General features: G+C 34.9%; 1 protein-coding gene across 7 annotated transcripts in view; it reads left to right on the forward strand.

Moving 5' to 3' along the window:
• Nucleotides 1-21,925, forward strand: part of LOC108025964 (monocarboxylate transporter 13) — a 100,576-nt gene that overhangs the window by 38,873 nt on the left and 39,778 nt on the right. For 2 of the 7 annotated variants that reach the window (XM_050889838.1, XM_044093776.2), the window contains exon 1: nucleotides 7,202-7,459. The exons of 3 other annotated variants lie outside the window; for them this stretch is intronic. In XM_050889838.1, the coding sequence (XP_050745795.1) occupies nucleotides 7,442-7,459 (18 nt within the window). In that variant the 5' untranslated portion in view covers nucleotides 7,202-7,441. Of the gene's footprint in view, nucleotides 1-7,201; nucleotides 7,460-16,715; nucleotides 16,824-21,925 lie in introns of those variants that run through there. 2 more of the 7 variants (XM_044093773.2, XM_044093774.2) reach the window with 2 other exon arrangements.

A 21,925-nucleotide genomic window follows, 5' to 3' on the forward strand; every position in this document is an offset into this window, starting at 1 on the left:
CTTCTGCGCGATCGCAGCCAAAGATCAAATTTCCTCTTCTTTATTTCCTATACTTTTTCTGGTATTTCTGGTAAAAACCGAGTGTTTGACTCTCGCTCGCCCTGAAGGCCCTGACCACACCCTAGCACCCCCTACTATAACGCTTTAGGGTCGGACTAGTTAAGGTGTTGGGCGTATTAGTATTGGGGTAAATATAATTATAATTTATTTTGAGCTGCTAAAAAATGCGTTTTACTTTAGCTAAGAATGATAATTAAATTATATAGTGCTTTATATTATGTTCTTATATAATATGTTATGCTTTTAGCGGAAAATACCAGCTAACAACATTTTGGTGGGTAACATTTAACAAAGGTGATCTGTCCACTTAAAAAAAACTTAGCAGAACAACAAAGTTTTTTTTTTTTTTTAAATTTAAAAAGGGTGCGACTAAATTAATTTTTTCACAAATAATTTACGGAAAAAAAACGACAAAATCGAACCTAAAAAGATTTTGGAACAGTTCATGTTAAACTTCAACTTAGCAGGACATCATAGTTTTTTAAAATATAAATTTTAAAAACGTAGTGCCAAAATTAATTCTTTCATTAGTAAATAACGGACAAATAACGGCAAAATACAAGTTAAAAACAGTTTGGAAAAGTTCAAGTTTAAGGGTTGTACTGCTAACTTTATGTCAAATTAAGCGGAAATTCTTTTTTAATTTACGGATAATTAACGACAACTCGTCAATAGGAAAAAAAATTGGATATTAAAAGTTATTTCGTTAACTTGGTGCAAAACTTAATGGGAGACGTCGAGACGCTTTTTTCTATTTGAGCTACGGCTTTAAAAACAAAATCAACTCAAATGTTCTAAATAATACTCCCAATGTAGAAAAATAATAAATAAATTAATTAATCAGTTTCCTGGCTTAAAAACGGCGTAGATGTGTCTGAATATTTGCTAATCATTTTTATCTTCTCTAAAAGCAATTTAATGTAAAAAATCAATTATACACCGACTAGGTAAAAAATTCCTATACCAAATAATGAATGCCCGCGTTCTTATACATTGTAGGATGTACATTATTAGCAAGGGGTGGTTTTAAGAAAACTGTATTTAAATTTTTGCTCGATTTATTCTTAAAATTATACAAATTAAATTGGAACAATTAAATATAAAATAAAATCTATTAGAAAGCAAAAGCGCAACAAACTTGTGGGCTGGAATCAGCATACTTAATCCCATCATTCTAATTAATTTATAAAGTTTTTGAGATATCTGCGTTCACAGGGACAGACAGATCTACTCGCTAAAAATAGTCGTGCCACTTGGCTATAGAATTTCTTCTTTTTCTTGTTACTTTAGTAACTTAATTGAAAGGATGTTATTCGACTTTAAAAGCAGGGGTTTTCACACAAACATAATGTAACACATGCAGAAGCCACACGAGAGTTTTAAGAGCTTGCCCCTCTGCTTTAAATATAAGACAAACAGACATACTGACAAACAGAATTATTTTTTCATTTTGAGAAATCCCGCAAAATCTTGTTTTGTATATAATTTTTATTTCTTGTTCATTTTATTTCTTGGATCTTCTCTGAATTGAGTCCAACAATAAGTATATAAAATCTTAAATTAATTAAAGTCAAGATGACTTACGCGAGATTTAAGGGCTCTAATAACCATTGCTGAGTTGGAAGGTCATTTCAGCAATCGGGTCCGGTATGAAACCCTGGCTAGGCCCCTGGCGAGCTGGTTTGGATGAGAAGTTAGTTTTGTGTGGTAGGACGCTTTTTGTTTTGATACTTCGTCCTTTACGGGTAGAATGCCAAGATCTCTGTGGATGCCTTCGTTCCGAACATACCAAGGTGCCCCAGTGATAGCTCTCAGGATTTTTGATTGTGCTCGCTGGATAATGTCTATGTTGCTGCTGCTCGCGTTTCCCCTCAACTGGGATCCGTAAGTCCAGAATGGCTTAAGCGTTGAATTGTAGAGCAGGACCTTGAAGTCCAGGCAGAGGGGGGAGCGAGCGTTTATGAGCCAATGGAGGCTACTGGATTTTAGTTTTAGATGAATTTTCTTAGCTTCGATAAGTGTCCTGTCTAGGTGAACGCCAAGGTACGTTACATCTTCAGCTTGTGGAAGTGGCGTGTTATTCAGAGTTAGCGGGGGACGCGTTTGTCTGTTAAGAGATAACATTATGTGTTTACACTTTTGTCCATTTCTTTTTATACGCCAGTCTGATAACCACCTCTCCACTACCGTGAGATGATCATCTGTTGCCTGAATTGGGCATCGAGTTATGAATGCGGTATCGTCTGCGAATGTAGAAGTAGTTAGCCGGTCGTTCGTGGGAATATTTGCGATGTAAAGGAGAAATAGAGTTGGACCAAGGGCGCTACCTTGGGGAACTCCAGCCTCTATAGTGTAATCGTCGGATGTTGTAGTATTGCATCTCACGGCGAGCTCTTCAAGTATACTGTGAGTGTTTTCCGGCAGAATAGTTCTGATTTTATGCATAAGGGCATTAAGCCAGACTTGATCGAAAGCCTGTGCAACGTCAAGAAATACCGCACTGCAGTATTCCCGATATTCGAATGCAGACCGTATTTTTGTTGTTAATCTATTGACTTGCTCTATTGTTCCATAGCTTTCTCGAAAGCCAAATTGGTGTGCCGGAACAGTTTGGAAGTTCAATTACCATTTTGGGAGTTATTAGATCACCGCCTGAGGCCTTTTTTGGTTTCAATAGGTCGCTGATGACTTTTTCAACTTCGGTTGGTTGAAATAAAATTGGCTCCGTCTCAGTTTCAATTCGAATTGACGGAGACGGCTGGCCCAGCTGCCTGAAGAGTCTTTTTTGGGAATCACTGTTTTGGCCGGAATCTCGGTTGGAGTTTTGCATTGCTCACTCCATGGCGTTTGAGCGGTGAAAAGCAGGGCGGGAGAGCAAGAACTAGCTCTCTGGTTTTCAGCGGTCAGTAAAGTTGCACTTTCTTGCACTTTCGGTTCTAGAGTATTACTCGTGACAGAGAAATAAGCATTGTTACGGGTCAAACAGAGACGACGTTTGTCTAGCTCTCTCTGATTTTTTTTACGGGCTTCGTCTTGTTGTTTTTGGCGTTGAGTGCGCTGATCCACGTTCTTAATCATTTGTTTATTGATAGTGATTAATTAACCAATTGGAACTTTAGTATACGGTTTGCGATTAGCATCACGAAACGCAAAGCCTCGCGTTTATACATTTTTCGAACGTTTTCGACTGAGTGAATATTTGTTTTTCTGGAGCGTTAAGAAAACACGTCTACACGCGACTACATGTTTCCGAATTTTGACTGCAATTTTCTTTTAGTTTCGGTTGAAGACTCTCCACTTTGGAAGAAAGTTTCTAATATTTTCTTCGAGCTTAACCATTTCAAAGTCAAAATGATCGATAGTTCGAAAAGCAAACGCTAGATGGGCCATCCATCGTAACTCGTAACCATCGGTCGATTACTGTAAATTTTTATTTTTTCGCTTATATATAGTAGTCGCCTTTGTTCTCCCATCTGGTGCGCTTCGACACTACGTGGACTACCGTCCACAGTGATTGGTCATTTATTTATTACAAAGAGTTTTAGTCGTTAACAAGCTTTGTAATGCTTTCCTTTTAATTAACCTATATCTAATCAGATTTTTTTTGTAATTAAATCAGGTTTGAGCATGATTTGCACTTTTTATCGCCTTAAAATCTTTCAAAATTTCAGGGAATAAATAATTTTACATTTAAAAAAAATCTTTTGAACTAATTTTGAACGAATAATAAGTAAAAAAGGTGAGGCAAAAATGGTTTAGAAACTCTAAGCTTTTCAATTTTTTTTTTATTTCCGGACAAACTAATCGATTTTTATACCCTTGCAGAGGGTATAATAATTTCAGTCAGAAGTTCGCAATGCAGTGAAGGAGACATTTCTGACCCCATAGACTCACTAGACGAGTCGATCTAGCCATGTCCGTCTGTCTTTCCGTTTCTACGCAAACTAGTGTCTCAGTTTTTAAGCTATCAGGCTGAAATTTTCCCAAAAGTCTTCTTTCTATTGCAGGTAGTATATAAGTCGGAACCAGCCGGATCGGACAACTATATCTTATAGCTCCCATAGGAACTATCGGGGAAAAATTTTAAAAAAATTATATCTTCGGCGTTTTTTAACATATAACCTTCTAAGCTTGGAAATAACATTTTTTAATTAGTTATGAATTTTGAATTAAATTTTTATCAAAATCGGAAGACTATATCATATAGCTGCCATAGTAATGATCGGAAAATTAGTTGTAAAATAATATGAAAAAATTATATCTTCGTGTTTTTTAACATATAACCTTCTACGCTTGGAAATTACATTTTTTATTGGGTTTTGAATTTCGAATAAAATTTTATCAAAATCGGAAGACTATATTATATAGCTCCCATAGGAACAATCGGAAAGTTAGTGGTAAAATAATATTTAAAAATTACATCTTCGGTGTTTTTTATCTAATAACCTCCTACGCTTGGAAATAACATTTTTTAATTAGTTCTGAATTTCGAATTAAATTTGATCAAAATCGAAAGACGATATTATATAGCTGTCAACGGAACGATCGGAAAATTGTCATATATCATATCATATATTCAGTATAAATAAATTAAGTTAATAAGCAGCGGCATTTATCCCCACCCGCCCCAACAGCTCCAATTTTTCAAATTTTAACTTTTACGCTTTCACTGCCCAAGCTACTTGAAATAGTTTTGCCGATACCTTACGATCGGAGCATCTCAGCAAATTTTAAATTCTGCTTCTATATATGGTGGTTGCCTTCGCATACTCTCCTGTTTACTGCCGTTCAAAATGATGTTGAAAATTATGTATCGGTGAACATCGAAACCCCTAGATTACGAACAAGAAGTCAAAAGTATTTCTTATGGGTATAATAACCTCTTTGATATTATAACCCTGCAGTGGTATTTATACAGATCGTATACTGGTATAATCGAACAACACACAGGTATACAGGTATGCACGAATGTCAGTGCTTGTTTGCCTCGGTTGCTTGGTACATGTTTTATAGCTATGTGGCAGCTGAGGTTCAGGATAACGTTTCTGAACAGCAGGGGCAGCTGGAAGCTGATTATGAGATTTCAGAGAACCACCAAATCTCTGGACGTTTTTCTATTGAGCTTTGGAGTGAACCTGTAAGAGAGTGGAATTACGACACCTAATATCTTTGGGTAGGCATAGCTTACCATTGTTCAGCGTGAGAGCAAACTTTCGATTAATGTATGGCAACAATGCTTCCTCGTCTTGCTGGAGTTTTCTGGCCAACCTTCAGTAACATACCGTAGAAACTGTTAAAAAAGAGAAAGTTGGCAAAATTGTTGTATATAAAAGCTCGCTTGTTCTTAGCTGTCATCTAAACTTCGGATTTGCGGATTGCGACGAATTCGCAAATCACCAAGAGTTATATAACAAGTGCACGTGGCAAAATTTGCTTTAGGAACAAGCGCATCAGCATTGAACATTGTGTGCCTTGGCAGACCTTTCGACAATCAGAGGCCTGCAACCTAACCTTGTCGCGAGAACTCCGAGAAGTACATCCCCAATCGTCATCTCATCGCGGGAGCGCCTGAACAGCGATCCGCTTATCATAGTTCTCTTGGCTTTCAGTCATTAACCGCTTTAAGGCTTATACCCAACACATACACATTCTCTTGCGGTCTTACTTAAACTGCCTTGCCCTGTTCTTCGCGCGCTCTTTGGTTGTATCAATCTTTTCGCCTTTTTTGTTTTAGTCGCGCAAAGCCTAGCAGATTTCTTCAGTACGGTGAGACAGTGCAGACATTCTATCGCTACCAGCAGCATTGCATTGGCATTTACTTATTAAAAATAATCTAATAAAGGGAAACTGCTGGTCAGAATGGGTGGAAATCGGAACCTTCAGCGGTGGACGCCAAAAACGAATTGATGAAAAAACTTGAGCGGAATAAAAATTATATAATTAGAACTGAGGCAACACTTTTTAGCCAAGAAACTCCCCCTAGTGCGCGCGAAATGGAGTGTCATTTAGGTATTTTAAATGGATACATCTTTCGATTTGCCACAACAATTAGAGGTAATTAATAAAGAACTAGAGAGGAGTTAGAAGAATAACATGTATCCGCAAAGGCCATATTAATGTCAAATGGTAATCGATCTAAAAGAGAATGAAATCATTCCACCTTTGAAATAATAGTAGTTTAAATTCATCAGCAAGTCACAGCCGAATACTACCACAAATAAAACTCTCGAAATTTGACGGCAACTATGCCAAGTTCAAATTTTGTATAGGGTTGTTTAACAGCTTAGTTCACAACGACGAAACGCTATCAAATGTCGAAAAGTTGAATCACCTATTATCCTGTTTAGAAAAGGCAGCCTTAGGATCAGTGAATGCTTACCAGATCACAGAAGTAGATCCCAAAAAACAGCCGCGTTGGGAAGAACAACATAGTTACAATCCTATTCCGTTATGGAAAGATAGCTTAGAGGCGCTTAACAAACAGTATCAACACTTCGAGGCTGAGGAATCCACGACTTGCAGAAGAGCTCCCAAACAGGGGCAGCGGGGATCAAGCATACTTATAGTAAACCGGCAGTATCCCGAACTTAAATCTAAATGCCACTTCCGCAAGCCGGAGAAACATTTTATTTAAAGTTGTACTTTCCTGGCAATATTTCGGAAGATGCTCGGTTCAAATTCGCAAAGAGGACAGGGGACATTGAGTTTAAACATGCCAATCATCTCGTTGTCGCGTTTTAACAAAACCCCATCATACAGTTCTACATCGACCTCCCAAGCTTCCCTTAGCCATTTATCGCCGTCACCTTCTGACAATCAGGTAACAGTCACTTAGTGCCTCGCTTACTCAACATTTACCTCAAAGAATCGATCCCGTCCTACTCGCAACCGACCTTGTCGAGGTTGAATGTCAGACAGGAGGCAAACTGTGCGATAGAATTTGTTTTAGACTTGGTCACAAGTTAATTCAATTACGGAGGAGCAAATAATTTGCAATTAATACGATAACTCCATGAGGCGATATTTTTTGGTATTGAGAGTTCCGCATGTAGAGCTATCTTTGCAGATCAGACGACTATTGGGTATCGACTGAGCTCCTTCGAAAAAGTAGTTTAAAGTTTAATCCTATTTTTAATTTCAGGTTATCGCCCGGAAGCAAATGCAATCGCTCCTGATTGTATTCCAAATGGAATCTTCCTAACAGACCCTAATGTCCTTGGCTAGGTAGTGTAAATTGTAAAAGAAAATCCGTCTTCACAGTCACTTCATATTACACTCAAGTAGCTACAGAAGACAACAATTTGGATCAGACACTAAGAAAGGTTATGAAAATCGATTGGACACCTGCATTTGCCAAATCAGAGTTTGCACAACTGACCAAATGTTGAAAAAATGTATAGTAAGTACGCTCCCAAAACTAGTCCTTATCTCGATTTCTCGTATAAAACTACTCGAAGGCTCAGGAAAGTAAACCCAAATAATTGTATTAAATACTCGAGATCCTCTTCAAAGTGCCAATTAATCGCCTAGGTTCGAAGGCCCTTCTATTTTGTCTATAGTTTTCCTCAAAAGTCAACTCAAAATAAAACCGCCAGTAATCGCTCATAAGGCGATCCTTTCCTACAATTATTCAAAAATTATTCTTCCTAAGTTAAAGCTAAGAGGATAACAACACTTATGTTTCTGTAGGACTTTGAAACTTTTGTTCCTTTCTATATCATAAGGCTAGTACACTAAATAAAAAAAAGCTTTTTTTTATTTTAAACAAGAAAGGAAGTTAACTTCGGGAAGCCGAAGTTTGTATACCCTTGCAGTTATAAAAAATAATCAATAACTTTATTAAATTGAATTCGACATTCTTAAAAATATAAAAATTGATATTCCCAATATTATAAGATAATATGTCAAAAAGCCTCAAAGCTATGATTTGTTTCACATTATTTGCCACCAATTATCCGATCGTTCTGCTATGACAGCTATATGATAAAGTCGTCCGATTTGAATCAAATTTAATTCGAAATTCAGAACTAATTAAAAAATGTTATTTTCAAGCTTATAAACCCCAAAAGATATAATTTATATTTCATGTTTCCTACTAATTTTCCGATCGTTCTTATGGGAGCTATATGATATAGTCGTCGGATTTTTATAAAAATTAATTCAGAACTAGTTTAAAAATGTTATATCCAAGCTTAGAAAGGTATATGTTTAAAAACACGAAAGATATATATATCATTTTTCTTAAATTTTTTCCCCGATAGTTCCTATGGGAGCTATAAGATTTAGTTATATTACTTATATACTTACTTATATATTACCTGCAATAAAAAGAAGACTTTTGGGAAAGGTTCAGACCGATAGCTTTAAAACTGGGAGACTAGTTTGCCTAGAAACGGACGGACAGACGGACATGGCTAGATCGACTCGTCTTGTGACGCTGATCAAGAATATATATTCTTTATGGGGTCGGAAACGTCTCCTTCACTGCGTTGCAAACTTCAGACTGAAATTATTATACCTTCTGCAAGGGTATAAAAATTCCCATTTTTTTATAACAAGCAGTAGCTCCTGTATCTATTAAAATTTTTAACTGCCTCTTGGTTTTTCTGTCTATCTTACTTAAATAAGGCATTCCCCCGTAGGGGTCTCGTCTAAAAAATTATCTTCATTAATATTATTTAATCTAATTTCTTTATTTGCTGGCTGATTTACAATTCCATCTGGTTTCCTTTTTTGAGCTTGAGTTTGCTCTCTATTTTGATTTGGACGATAGTAATTTAAACGATTATTATTTGGATAATAATTATTACTATATCTCCCTCGATTATTATTTGCCTGCCAATTATTATTCGGCTGCCGATTGTTATTAAGTTTATTCTGAAGTTGAATCGATGGATCAACATCCATTGGCTCGACAGCTTGTTGCTTTTGAATGTTATTTTGTTTATTGTTTTTCCAGTAATTTCCCTTTTTGGGCAAGTTATAATTTTGGTTATTACCCCAATGATTGCCCGTTTTATTATTATTATTATTTTGTCTTACTTGATCAAATCGTAAGTTGTTTCCCTGATATTTATTTTCATTTTTAAATCCATTAAACCTGTTTGCAAATTGAGGAGGAAAATTGTGTGATTCTAATTCCTGGACCTTTGCCAAAGCATTGGGCAAATCTGGTGGATTTAATGAGAAAAGAATTTCTGAGGTAGATTCATTAAATCCGAATATAAATATTGGTAGAGCATTGCTCCTTATTGTTTTGTTTGTTTCCTTGGTAATTTCGCTGTCCTTTCCGTGTGTCTTAATGGTTTTGTTTATTAGTATAGTCATTTTTTTATTTATTTGTACACTGTAGGCTTACTAATAAAAACTAAGGTACAGTAGGGATGACAGCCATAGCTGCTGGAGCTTTTGGCTGGATATCCATTATGATATTTCTTAGGTCTTATACAAGGTTTAACACTTGACTTTGAAAAGTCACCTTACTTTTTGAACACACCTCGTATGTTGAGTTTTCTGTATTTTTTATGCCTTCTACTACTGATAGGGAATCAGTGCAAGAAGGCATACCTTTTACTCCTATCTCGACTGCGTCAAGGATTGCTGTAGCTTCTGCTGAATTTGGTTTCTAGGGTGCATACATTCGCTTCAAGTTAGAGATTGTGGGTTGGAGTGGACGGGAATGCTCCTAACGCTGAGCGGAGAGCTGAGTTAATGTATGTTTTAATTTGCCTTAACGTAGACTTTGGGGCGTTTCCGTAAATTGGTAAAGCGAATTCAATTTTCGATATCAATATGTTGTTTGCTATTTGGACTAGTGTATGTGGATGACTATTGTACTTATAGCTTGAAAGACATTTTATAATGTTTACCGGCTTGGACAGTGATTTTTTGAATCTGTTTTTGTGAGAGTTCCATCTATACTTTTAAGGTTAGTCCTAAAATGGTTATTTCTTTAGATGTTTTTATCGGACATATCCTTATTTCTATTTTACAGTGGCAGTTTGTTTTCCTTCACATATGTAAGTGGTTGCATTTATCTAGGGATAATGATGCTCCAGAGATTGAGCACCAGTTGTTTATTTCAGATAACAAAGAGTCTAAGTTGGATATTACAGATTTGCTTCTTTTTAGGTCAATTAGAATGTTAAAATCATCTTCATTGGCAATGAATTTCAGATGTCTATGTTTTTCTATTATGTCTGCCAGGCTGTTGAAAGCTATTAGGAATAAAATTACCGACAGTAGGGAGATTTTGAATAGTTGAATGTGTCTGGTTTTATGCATACTCGCATTTTTCTGTTCGTCATAAAATTGCTCGTCCGACCAAAGCGTCTACAAACAGTAGACAGTCTGTAATCGATTTCCCTTTCCTGAAGCCAAGTTGGTGACTATTAGCAATTTGTTTTTTGTAACAAACCACCATAGTCTTTGGAGATTATTTTATCTAATATTTTAGAAAAGCATGGATTAAGCGATAAAGGGCGGTAGGATTCGATTAATATTTTGTCTTTTTCGGGCTTGTGGATTTGGATTATTGTGCTGACTTTGTATGTTTATGGTATGTGCGATCTTAGGATGCTGTTGAATAGAATAGTTATTCTATTTTTTAAAGATTTTGAGGAGTGCTTGATCATTGAGTGATTTTATCGTACCCTGGTGTGTTTCCCCTAAGGCTATTTAAGGCTGCAGAAAATTCGGTGAAGTTTATATCTTGTTCCATAAATTCTGAACTTCTCTTTGGTAAGTCATATGGTCTGTTGTTTACTATATGGTTTTTAGCTCGTAGAAAAAGAGTCGAAAAATTGCTGTCATCTGAGCGGAGAGACCAATGCTTGGAAAATGCGTTGGCTACAATGGATTGAAGTTGGCTTATGTAAGCCACAAAAAGTGCGTATTTTATTCTAGATAGTTTCGCATTTAGTGTCTGCGCTGATGCTGGATGTTAACATTTTTATGCTTTTCTTTTTTGAGGTTCTGATTTTTCTTCTGTACAGTGCGTTAATTCGTTTAAGGTTTACAAGATTTTTGGTGCTCATATTTCTGTTGAATGTTCTCTTTTTGAAGTTTTTTAGGGATTCTAGTTTTCTAGTCCACCACGGTACGTTGTAGTGCTGTTTAGGGGCCTTGGTTTGGGGTTGCTTTCTTATGCACTCTGTAAAATTATTTTATTTATGTTACTAGCTTCTTTGTTGGTGTTGGGTACCATTGGTAAACTAGTGTTTAAGTTATTCGTGAGTTTCGTACTTATTCCAATCCGCTAGGTTCATGATTCTAATTCCTGGACCTTTACCAAAGCATTGGGTAAATCTGGTAGATTTTATGAGAAAAGAGTTTCTGAGATAGATCCATTTAATCCGGATATAAATAGTCGTAGAGCATTGCTCCTTATTGTTTTGTTTGTTTCCTTAGTAATTACGCTGTCCTTTCCGTGTGTCATTATGGTTTTGTTTATTAGTAAAGTCATTTTTTTTTATAAACTTCGTTATAGTATTCAGTAACTGTCATTCATCCCTTTTTGAGAATACTTAGTTCTGACTCTAGAATATGTATTGGTCGTTATCTTTTTAAATAAAATCCAATCTAGATAAGATTGCTTGAAAGTATAAAACGGTGCCATGATTGGTTAGATTATCATGGGCAGCTCCCATAATTTTATTTCGTAAAATTGTTAAAGCGATAAAGTGTTGTTTCAGTTTCTGCAGCTTCCCTCCATATTGTGTTGTTTCCCCAGTGAGCTTTGGTAAAGATTTTACCACTTCAAGTTTTGTATCGCACTTTATAGTTGGGTCAAGTGTTTGTATTTTATAATCTAAAAATAAATTCTAAACCTTCTGTTTTCCTGCTCATTGCATTCAACTAAACATTTATTAATCTACTAATTAATTACACTGTTGTTAGGCCGCCAGCTATGGCTATACTACCTGCAAAAAAATTTGGTGTTCAACCTCCTGTTGCCATTTTTAATTTTCATTCACCAAAGCTATTAATTAAATCTTCCAGATTGTTTATCGATGATATTTTTTAATTTGCGAATCTATCTCATTGTTTTTTTTTCAACTATATTATTTTTCTCTATTCTTTAAACATAAATTACAATTTTTGTATTATTTTAAATTAACTCCTTACGAATTTGTCCCAATGGGGTCTTCCTTCTGTTAGGTTGTGGGTTGATCTTCCTTCCTTAATTTCTTTGATTGTTGTCGTGCTAATTTTGGCGAGGGAATGCCCCTCAGCCCTTCCTTCCTTCTTAAGTTTTTATACCTTTGCAGAGGGTATATGATTTCAGTCACGTTTCCGACCCCATAAAGTATATATATTCTTGATCATATTCTTGTCCACCCGTTTCTACGCTAACTAGTCTCTCAGTTTTTTATATCATACAGCTCCCATAGGAACTATCGAAAAATTAGTGCTAAAATAATATTGAAAAGTTATATCTTCCGTGTTTTTTAACTTATAACCTCCTACGCTTGGAAATAACATTTTTTATTTGGTTTTGAATTTCGAATTAAATTTTATCAATATCGGAAGACTATATCACATAGCTGCCATAGGAACGATCGGAAAATTAGTAGGAAAACAATTATATCTTTAATGTTTTTTAACATATAACTTTATTAGCTTAAAAATAACATTTAATAATTAGTTCTGAATTTCGAAATAAATTTTATTAAAATCTGACGACTATATCATATAGCTGTCATAGGAACGATCGGATAATTTATGGGAAATAATATGAAACAAATTATAGCTTTGGGGCTTTTTGACATATTATCTTATAATATTGGGAATACAGATTTTTATATTTTTAAGAATTTCGAATTTAATTTAATAAAATTATTGATTATTTTTTATAACTGCAAGAGTATATAAACTTCGGCTTACCGAAGTTAACTTCCTTTCTTGTTTTTTATTTTATTTGTTATTGTGCTTTTTTTTATAATTTATTCGACGATTTTTTAATTCACTTTGTTCTTTTTTAAATTTTTTTATATTTTTACTCTTTTTTACTTTTTACTCGACACTTTTATTTTGTTTGGTTTTGTTTTTATTTTTTGTTTGACTCTCTTTTAAGAGTTTTCTTTTTTATTAATTTCTTTCACTTTACATTTTGTTTGGTTTTTATTTTGTGTTAATAATAAGTCTTTCGGTTCACTTTTAATATATTTTCGGAAATAAATGGATTATTAAATACATTGATTTCCATTTAATTTTTGAATAACGATCACTGTCACAATGTTAGATGTCGTCGATTGTTGATGGATTTTTATAATTTTCCCACTAAATTTTAATTTGTTTTTCATTAAATAATTATTAGGACCTTTTTTGGGCGCCAATTAATTTTATTCCGAAAATTTTTAAGAAAAAAATTTATTTTTTTTTTCAGATATTTTGTGATGTTAAACCTTTATTGATTCATTTTACTAAAACATTACTGATCTCGGCTAGGGTCAAAACAAGACTTTTTCTTCCATCTTAAATAAAATCCAAGAAATCTCGGTAAAAAGCTTTTTTTTAACTTTTAGAACTTAAATTTATTTTTAGATTAAGAGCTTAAAATGAAACTGTCGCATCTCATTATGAAATTCAATTATGCTGACCGATGCAATTTGGCGGACGCTTGGAACGCAAAAGGCGCAATTGATTGGGCCTCGAACGGAAGCTGATGTTTACTTTAATTTTGATTTGTTTAACTTAGCTGGAGAACCAAGACCGGACCTTAAAGCCAAAGGCAAAGACAAAGGCGAATGCAGAGATTGAAATTATTGTTTATAAAAGCCATAGCGGCCTGGTTTCACGGGTTGGATAACATACATGTTTAAATTGTAGCTTTCGAATAGATTTGTTAAAAATGCTGGGTTAATTGTTTAAGGTATGACACTCAGTTTTGATTGTCTTTTCGAAATCGTAAAGCGGCGGATGCAAAGATAACTAAGCTGTGTGGATTAAATCACCCTGCCGTGGAGAATCGTTTTTGTCCATTATTGCTTGCATTCAGTTTTTTTGTTGTTCCGAAATTTTTTTTGTGAATCGCTGCTGTTGAGAATTGTTTGGATCAAACTCTCATCTGTTGGCATCTTGATGGAAATCAATAACTACTCGACAGGGCTAAGTTTTCGCTTTTCTCGACGCCAATATGTTTTGTTGTAGATGTGTTTATACCCTTGCAGAGGGTATAATAATTTCAGTCAGAAGTTTGCAACGCACTGAAGGAGACGTTTTCGACCCCATATATATATATATATATATTCTTGATCAGGATCACTAGCCGAATCGATCTAGCCATATCCGTCTGTCCGTCCGTCCGTATAAACGCTGAGAGCTGAGCCGGAAACTATAAGAGCTAGAATATTCATACTTGGCATTCATACTTACCACAATCCACGAAAATCTGTATTTATCTCATCAATACCTATCGGCTCACCGAAAGAAAAAGTGCCATGTCCACTCTAACGCAGACAAAAACAAAACTCTCAAAACTTTCTGCCGCCCACATAACATCTACTGAAAAAGCTTGTAGGTGGCGCTGATATATAAAAATTTTTGAAATGTATTTATCTCATCAATACCTATCGGCTCGCCAAAAGAAAAGGTGCCATGTCCACTCTAACGCAGACAAAAACAATACTCTTAAAACTTTCTGCCGCCCACATAACATCTACTGAAAAAGCCTGTAGGTGGCGCCCTAAAATATCGCTTTGCTGCTGATATATAAACATATTGCTTTCTTAAGCTGAGTAACGGGTATCTGATAGTCGAGGCACTCGACTATAGCGTTCTTCCTTGTTTTAAAATATTACACCCTATGCTTATGAATAACATAATAATTTAATTTTATCAAAATCGAAATCATTAGTTGCCATAGGAACAATTGAAAAATGGTGTAAAAACTATATGAAAAAATTATATTTTCAGTGTTTTTTAACGTATTATCTTTAATAATGGTAATGTCAATTTTTGTATTTTTAAGGATTTCGCCAAAGAAACGGTCCGAAAAATAATGCAAAAAATTGTTTAATACAACTGAAGCTAGCAACAATCTTTAAAAATCTAATCGTTTAATTTCGGCACGCCGAGGTCAACTTCCTTTCTAGTTTTTTATACATTTACAGAGGGTATAATAATTTCAGTCAGAAGTTTGCAACGCACTGAAGGAGACGTTCTCGATCCCATAAAGTATATATATTCTTGATCAGCGTCACTATCGTCTAGTCGATCTAGCCATGTCCGTCTGTCCGTCCGTCTGTCTGTCCGTTTCTACGCAAACAAGTCTATCTTTCGCAAACGTCTTCTTTCTATTGCAGGTAGTATATAAGTCTGAACCGCCGGATCGGACAACTATATCTTATAGTTCCCATAGGAACTCTCGGGGAAAAAATTTAAAAAAAAATTATATCTTCGGTGTTTTTAACATATAACCTTCTAAGCTTGCAAATAACATTTTTTATTTAGTTCTTAATTTCGAAATAAATTTTATCAAAATTGGATGATTATATCATATAGCTGTCATACTAACGATCGGAAAATTGGTGGGAAATAACATCTAAGTTTAGAAATAACATTTTTTAATTAGGTCTGAATTGCGAATTAAATTTTATCAAAACCAGACGACCATATAATATAGCTGTCATAGGAACAATCGGTAAATTAGTGGGAAAATAATATGAAAAAATTATGTACTAAAGATGATTATTTCTTATACTGCAATGGTATAAAAACTTCGGCTTGCCGTATATCATGTCATTTACACTGACTGAAAACTTCTACATCTTAAAACAAAAACGGAACAAAGACAGTTTTGGGAATAAACAATTTTAAAGTGTTTAGGATGCTGAAAGATGTCCCAAAAGATCAGTTGCTTTGGAGAAATAATTGCTAGTCAATAATTAATAAAGTTATATATACAATTATATCGATAAGCCTTTTTCTGATTACTTTGCCTTTTTTAAAGTATAGAGATTCTTGAGCCTCTTGCGCAGCGCAAGGTAGCACGCCCATTCTAACACTTAATAAAAATGGTTTAAGCTGAAATTTATTTGTTTCATCAACACCTATCAAAAGGCTTAAAACCACTTAAAAGACTAAACCTCGCACACAAACGGCCAAAACGCTTAAATCTGTTTTCCGGTCGGAGTACAATATATTTAAATAAAAAGTAGGTGGAGCTCTGTAATCTCGATTTGCTACTTGTATACCTCCATTCCCATTTTGCCTCTTTAAGCTGATTAACGGATATTAAACAAAAACACATGTTAACGAGGTAAAAATGTAGTGACGACCGCATCGCATCGTTCTGATTTCAACTTCAGTGACAAACATTTAATATACGATTTACAAAATAAATACACTTCCTACATTTTTTACATTCACAACAACTAAGCAATTGTATATTGAATTGCAGCGTGCGGAATGTAAAAAAATCCAGAAAGTGTATTTATTTAGAAGATCGTATTTTACGTACCTGGTGCATTCTGTTTGAGATATGAAAAGAGAGGAAGCGCCTGTTTAAATTGAGTGTTGCAACACATTATACTTGCACACACATTTACTTTTACTTTATTTTTTTAAAAAAATATTAAGTCAGGTAAGTGCTACCTTAAGTACAAAATGTTGTGGGTTGATCCACGTTTAAACGTTTTTGATATTTTTTATAGGTTTTACAACATAAACTTCAAAATTTAGGTGACGTAACCCGAAGTTGGCGTGATGAAATGTTTTGTGCCAATAAAAATCCCGCAAAGGGTTTTATACAGTTCGAAAAGGTAAATATACAAGTATACAAGTAACACACATGTTTTTAAACACATGCCCTAATTTATTAGGTGATCAGGGATTCCGAGGACCCGGACCAAAGTTTAAGAAAAGCAAAAAACAAATTATCAAAACAAAATATTTACGAGTAATAACTCTAATTTTACAGAAAATTTAAATGATACAATTTAAACAAAATATAGTAAAAGTAAATGAATATGTATGTATTTTAAATTTAATATTTGGAAAGGTGAAAATTTGTAAAAAAAACAAGAGTTTACGAAAGTGATTTCACCTGGCACTTTCTCTTGCAAAGGATTTCACAAGTGAAACTTTTTGGAAAAATTCAGAATTTCCGAAGGGATTCCCTTGGAACGTTTCACTTACAAGGGGTTTCACAAGTGGAAACTTTTTTAGTATTTGCTTACAACAACGCGCTCTGCCGAAATATACCCCTTACTTTTTAACTTAAGCTAAGTTTGACGATTGGCTTCCACGTACTGACTTCATATGATAATTATACGAATTAAGTATCTATGTATGTGTATAATGATAAATAATTTAATTCATACATGACTTCACATTAAAATAAATATAATTATGGTGTTCAGCGTAGGATGTGTAAATATGCGAAGACAACGATTCTTAAATGCTTTTGCACGCAAGTCCTGCCGTCAATTATACCAGTTACTTGAAGAGTAAAAGGCCATTCATGGTGGCCACAGTTTTCATGATAGAAAATGTTTAGTTGCTAAAATCTCCTCAATACCAATCGAATGACCTAAAAAATATCAAATGGTTAAAACGCTAAAATATGTCTGCCGCCCAGAAACGTATACTGCATTAGCCGTTAGATGGCGCTGTACACGCGCTTTGCTACTTATATATTTCTATTTCCCTTTTGCTCCCTTAAGATGAGCTATAGTATTCTTCCTTGTTTTTTGATTGAAGAGGTTGAATATTTTATATGTACTTTAATTCATATAAATTTAAATAAAATAATAGTCAATATACAAATACATACATATTTAAATTATTTTATGAATGATGCTTATCTTAAAGGTTAGTTTTATAATTAAGCACACAATATTAATAGTGTTATGTTAATTTGAAACAGTTAGTATATAAAATAGTTAAAAGTAAATTAAACTGTTGAGATCAAACGTCCTATTAAATCATAGTAGGGCTTTTTACAATTGTATGTCTCCTAACCCTTTTTTACGAATGCAAGTAAATCCGTTGCTTAGCTTAGAAATGAAATCGTCTTCTCGTCTGCTTACTCACACAAGCAAGTGAATTATATTATTTATTCATTCTTTTAACGTGAAACTGTGTCTGCAACATTTTTGATCGCTTAAACGATAGATATCGAAGAGACCAATATATTTTAGTTAAAAATGTTTCTAGCATAGAAGCTGTAGGAGCTTTAGTTTTTCGTAAATTGTGGCCGTCAGAGTGGGCGTAGCACCCCGCTGAAACAAACTTGCGCTGCGCAGGAAGCCAAGGAATCTGGGTCGTTACTAAATTCTAACGTTATTCAGGGTTTGGTTTATAGTTTTTGTGTTAAAAATCAAACATATAATTTATCTACTTTCACAATGTAAATAGTAAACTTATGGATACGCAAAAAAAAGTGTAATGCTCAGGCAGTGTTATAGGTTCTGAGCTAGTACATGTAGGCACTTTTGTCGAATACAATAATGTGTTGCATGAACAACGTGAGGAAGTGACAATGTGTATACACTTCAGGGCTTAGCAGGAAATCATAAAAGCCGCTTTTGAGAAAGAGGAAAAAAGTTTAAAAAATATCGGAACAAAAAAAACTTTAAGTCATAATCTTAAAACGATTTTACTTCGACAAATTATGTAAGGAAATCAATCATAGTATTTCAAAATACCTTAATATCGACGTATAGGACAATCCTGTAGCTTCAGTATTTCACAAGTTATGGGTATACAAAATTTAGCTATTTATAGCTGTTTTCTCGCCAAACTACCTAGTTTTTCCAAAAATGGTAGAACTAGTCTTTCTTATATTGAGCTGTTTAACATCGTCTAGAATTATCAGGACTCTAAATTAACGTTTCGAAATAAACTGACGAACTGACAAAACACTCGAAATAATCGGACGATTACTGAAGATTTTCATTTCTTCGTGTATATATAGTAGTCGCCTTCGCATACTTTCCTGGTGCGCTTCGTCACTATGTGGACAGCCGTCCACAGTGATTTCTTAAACAACTTGTCAAACCTAGATTAAGTCTTATAGTTGATATCGTAGCTAGAAGCCACCATGATGTTCAACATATCCTTTTCAAATATTTCTTGTAAAACGCTCTTTGGCATGATTTTAATTGTTTTTCTAACAATTTCTGTTTACAGTTCTCTTTTGTCAACTGTCGCTTCCTAACAGTCTTTATTTTACTAATTGTACCTTAACAGTTGCTTACCTAAACAGTCTCTTCCTCTAACAGTTGTTTCTTAACAGCCAATAGTTGTTCCATAAGAGGGGAGCTTTTAAAGCATGCTCCTGCTTTTTTTTTGGAAAGGAAGGAAATATTTTATTGATACGAAACTTTCAATTTTTATTGTTGTTTAATTTTGAATAGTCTTCCCTAATTTGTTCAATTAAATATGTCAAATTATGTCTGCTACGAGGCGCCTGAACTGTGCATATGTCGTGCAGCGGGAAAGATGCAGATCGTAATTTCCATTCAAGAGAATCAAAACCCAAAAATTGTAAGTTAGTGTAGCTCTAGATAAACCACCAAATGATAAGCCGCAGGCGGAGGATTCTACGGATGACATGACAGGTCAGCTGGACACCGACTGGCGATCACAAGTCCACCTCACCCACAGAGCTATTGCGTTTCTCGGTAGCGCACAGAAACAGCATTCGCATGGCGCCAGGCGAGGGCGATTGTTGTGCACCAACGATCTGCCACTGCAGACCATTATGCGACTGCTGCAGTTCCTGGTGCCCCATGTGGAGAAGATCAGCATTGACAAGGGACTGATCGACGAGTCGGAACCTTGGTGGGATTGCTGCCCGTGCCGCATCCCACGGCATGGTCTCGCACCTAAATCTGGGGAGTCATATATCTGAGCAATGTATACCCTCTTCGAGATTCAACGGGTGTAGGTCAGTATGTGGAAAGCAAAAAAAAAAACAGAAGCGAAACCGTAGCTCACACGCTTTGGCATTTATTGTAGTTAATTTATTCAGTGCATATTTCATTCCAAAAGTCATTGTCAATGTATAATGAATTCCCTTTACGACTGCTTATCGGCTCCCCACGTCTTTCGATTTTTTGTAGATGCGAACCACCAAAAATGTGGCTTATCAGATTTAACAATGTAGCGTGAGTTCCTTTTAACTGATTTGTTATCGGCTTTTAGCATTGATTATTAATTGCAATTCCTAATTTATTAATTTATAGAGCTCTCCAAAACAGCGTAGGCACAAAGTGTTTGTATTTTAGTTAAAGACTAAATTATTAAACAATTATTGTATTTAATTTTTTAATCTGTGACACAAAGTGTTCCTTGTGTGTAATCGTTAACTTTAGCTTCAGACAATTGACACCAAATAAGCTTTACTAGCTCTTGTAATAAATAGAAAATGTTAGTATATAATATAGATATTAATGTTAGAACGGAGGAAGTGTAATAATTTATTATCTACGTGTGCTTAAAATATATATACAAAATATTAATGATATATAAAGGAATACGAACTAAACCAATGGCACCTATTAAAGTAATTTTTTTTTTTTAATATGCATTTGAAATTTTTTTAAAAGTAGGTAAGCTAGTTTGATCACGAATAAAAAAAAGCTTGACTCGTTTCGATAGGACGTATAATTATACCCGCTGCTCGAAGAGGAAAAGGCTATACTAGACTCGTCAGAAAGTATGTAACAGGTGAAAGGAAGCGTTTCCGACCCCTTAAAGTATATATATTTTTTTAACAGGATCACTAGCCGAGTCGATCTCGCCATGTCCGTCCGTCTATATGAAGGCTGAGATCATGGAAACTATAAGAGCTGAAACAGTCCGACTTGGCATGCAGATTTCTGGGCTTCCTACGCAGCGCAAGGATGTTTCACCGGGGTGCCACGCCCACTCTAAAACCCACAATCCTCGAAATGTTTAGCACCTTCAGTTTTCATGATAGAATAACAAATTTTAACTGAAATTAGTTTGTCTCATTAATACCTGTCGATTGACTCAAAAAATGTTTGCCACGCCCACTCTAACGCCCCCAAACGGCTAAAACACTTAAATCTGTCTACCGCCTAAATAACATCTACTGATAGCCGGTGGTGGCGCCCAAAAATATCGCTATGCTGATAATATATCTCCATTTCCTTTTTGCTCCCTTAAGTTGAGTAACGGGTATCTGATAGACGAGTGTAGCGTTCTTCCTTGTTTCTTACCTATATTTCCCGCCAATTAAGTAAAATGGTAAAAATTTAAAACCAAGCTATTGCTCGTGAAAGTTTTCCGGCCGCTTCTATACCTCCCAGCCGCTGCTCACTATTTCTTCCGTAACCTTAAAAACACTTGGAATATGAGAGAGATTTTGGCTAAAATCGACGTAGTTATTTCTGGACACATTTTAACTAATAAACAATTTTTGGTTTTAGATTTTCTGATGATCCAGAATCGAGTTACACCGCTAAACCCCTCTCTTCTTGAAGGCGCCTACGGAGCTTGCCTGCCAACTGCTTAATTTTTTTTTCGATTAAAACATATGTTAACAAAATAATTTCTCTGGCGTTAGCCATATCGTGAAAAAAATTATGAAAGTAGGCCTTTTTTACTTGGATGACAATTACCCGAAAGCCATAATTAGCTGCTCCGACTCATGGTTGGAGGTGTCGTCTTCATCTTCTTAAGAATCCTCGTTGATGTCAAGACTTTTTCACTGTTTACATATGCGAGGTATTCTTATCGGTTTCTTAAAAAGTATTTATTCGTCTCTCTTTTACAAGAGTTATTGGTAACAAGAAAGGAATTTAACTTAACAAGCCGAAGTTTGTATACCCTTGCAGTTATAAAAATAATCAATAATTTTATTAAATTGAATTCGAAATTCTAAAAAATATAC

This window comes from Drosophila biarmipes, unplaced genomic scaffold (genome assembly GCF_025231255.1).
Source record: "Drosophila biarmipes strain raj3 unplaced genomic scaffold, RU_DBia_V1.1 ptg000008l, whole genome shotgun sequence".
Classification (NCBI taxonomy): Eukaryota; Metazoa; Arthropoda; class Insecta; order Diptera; family Drosophilidae; genus Drosophila; species Drosophila biarmipes.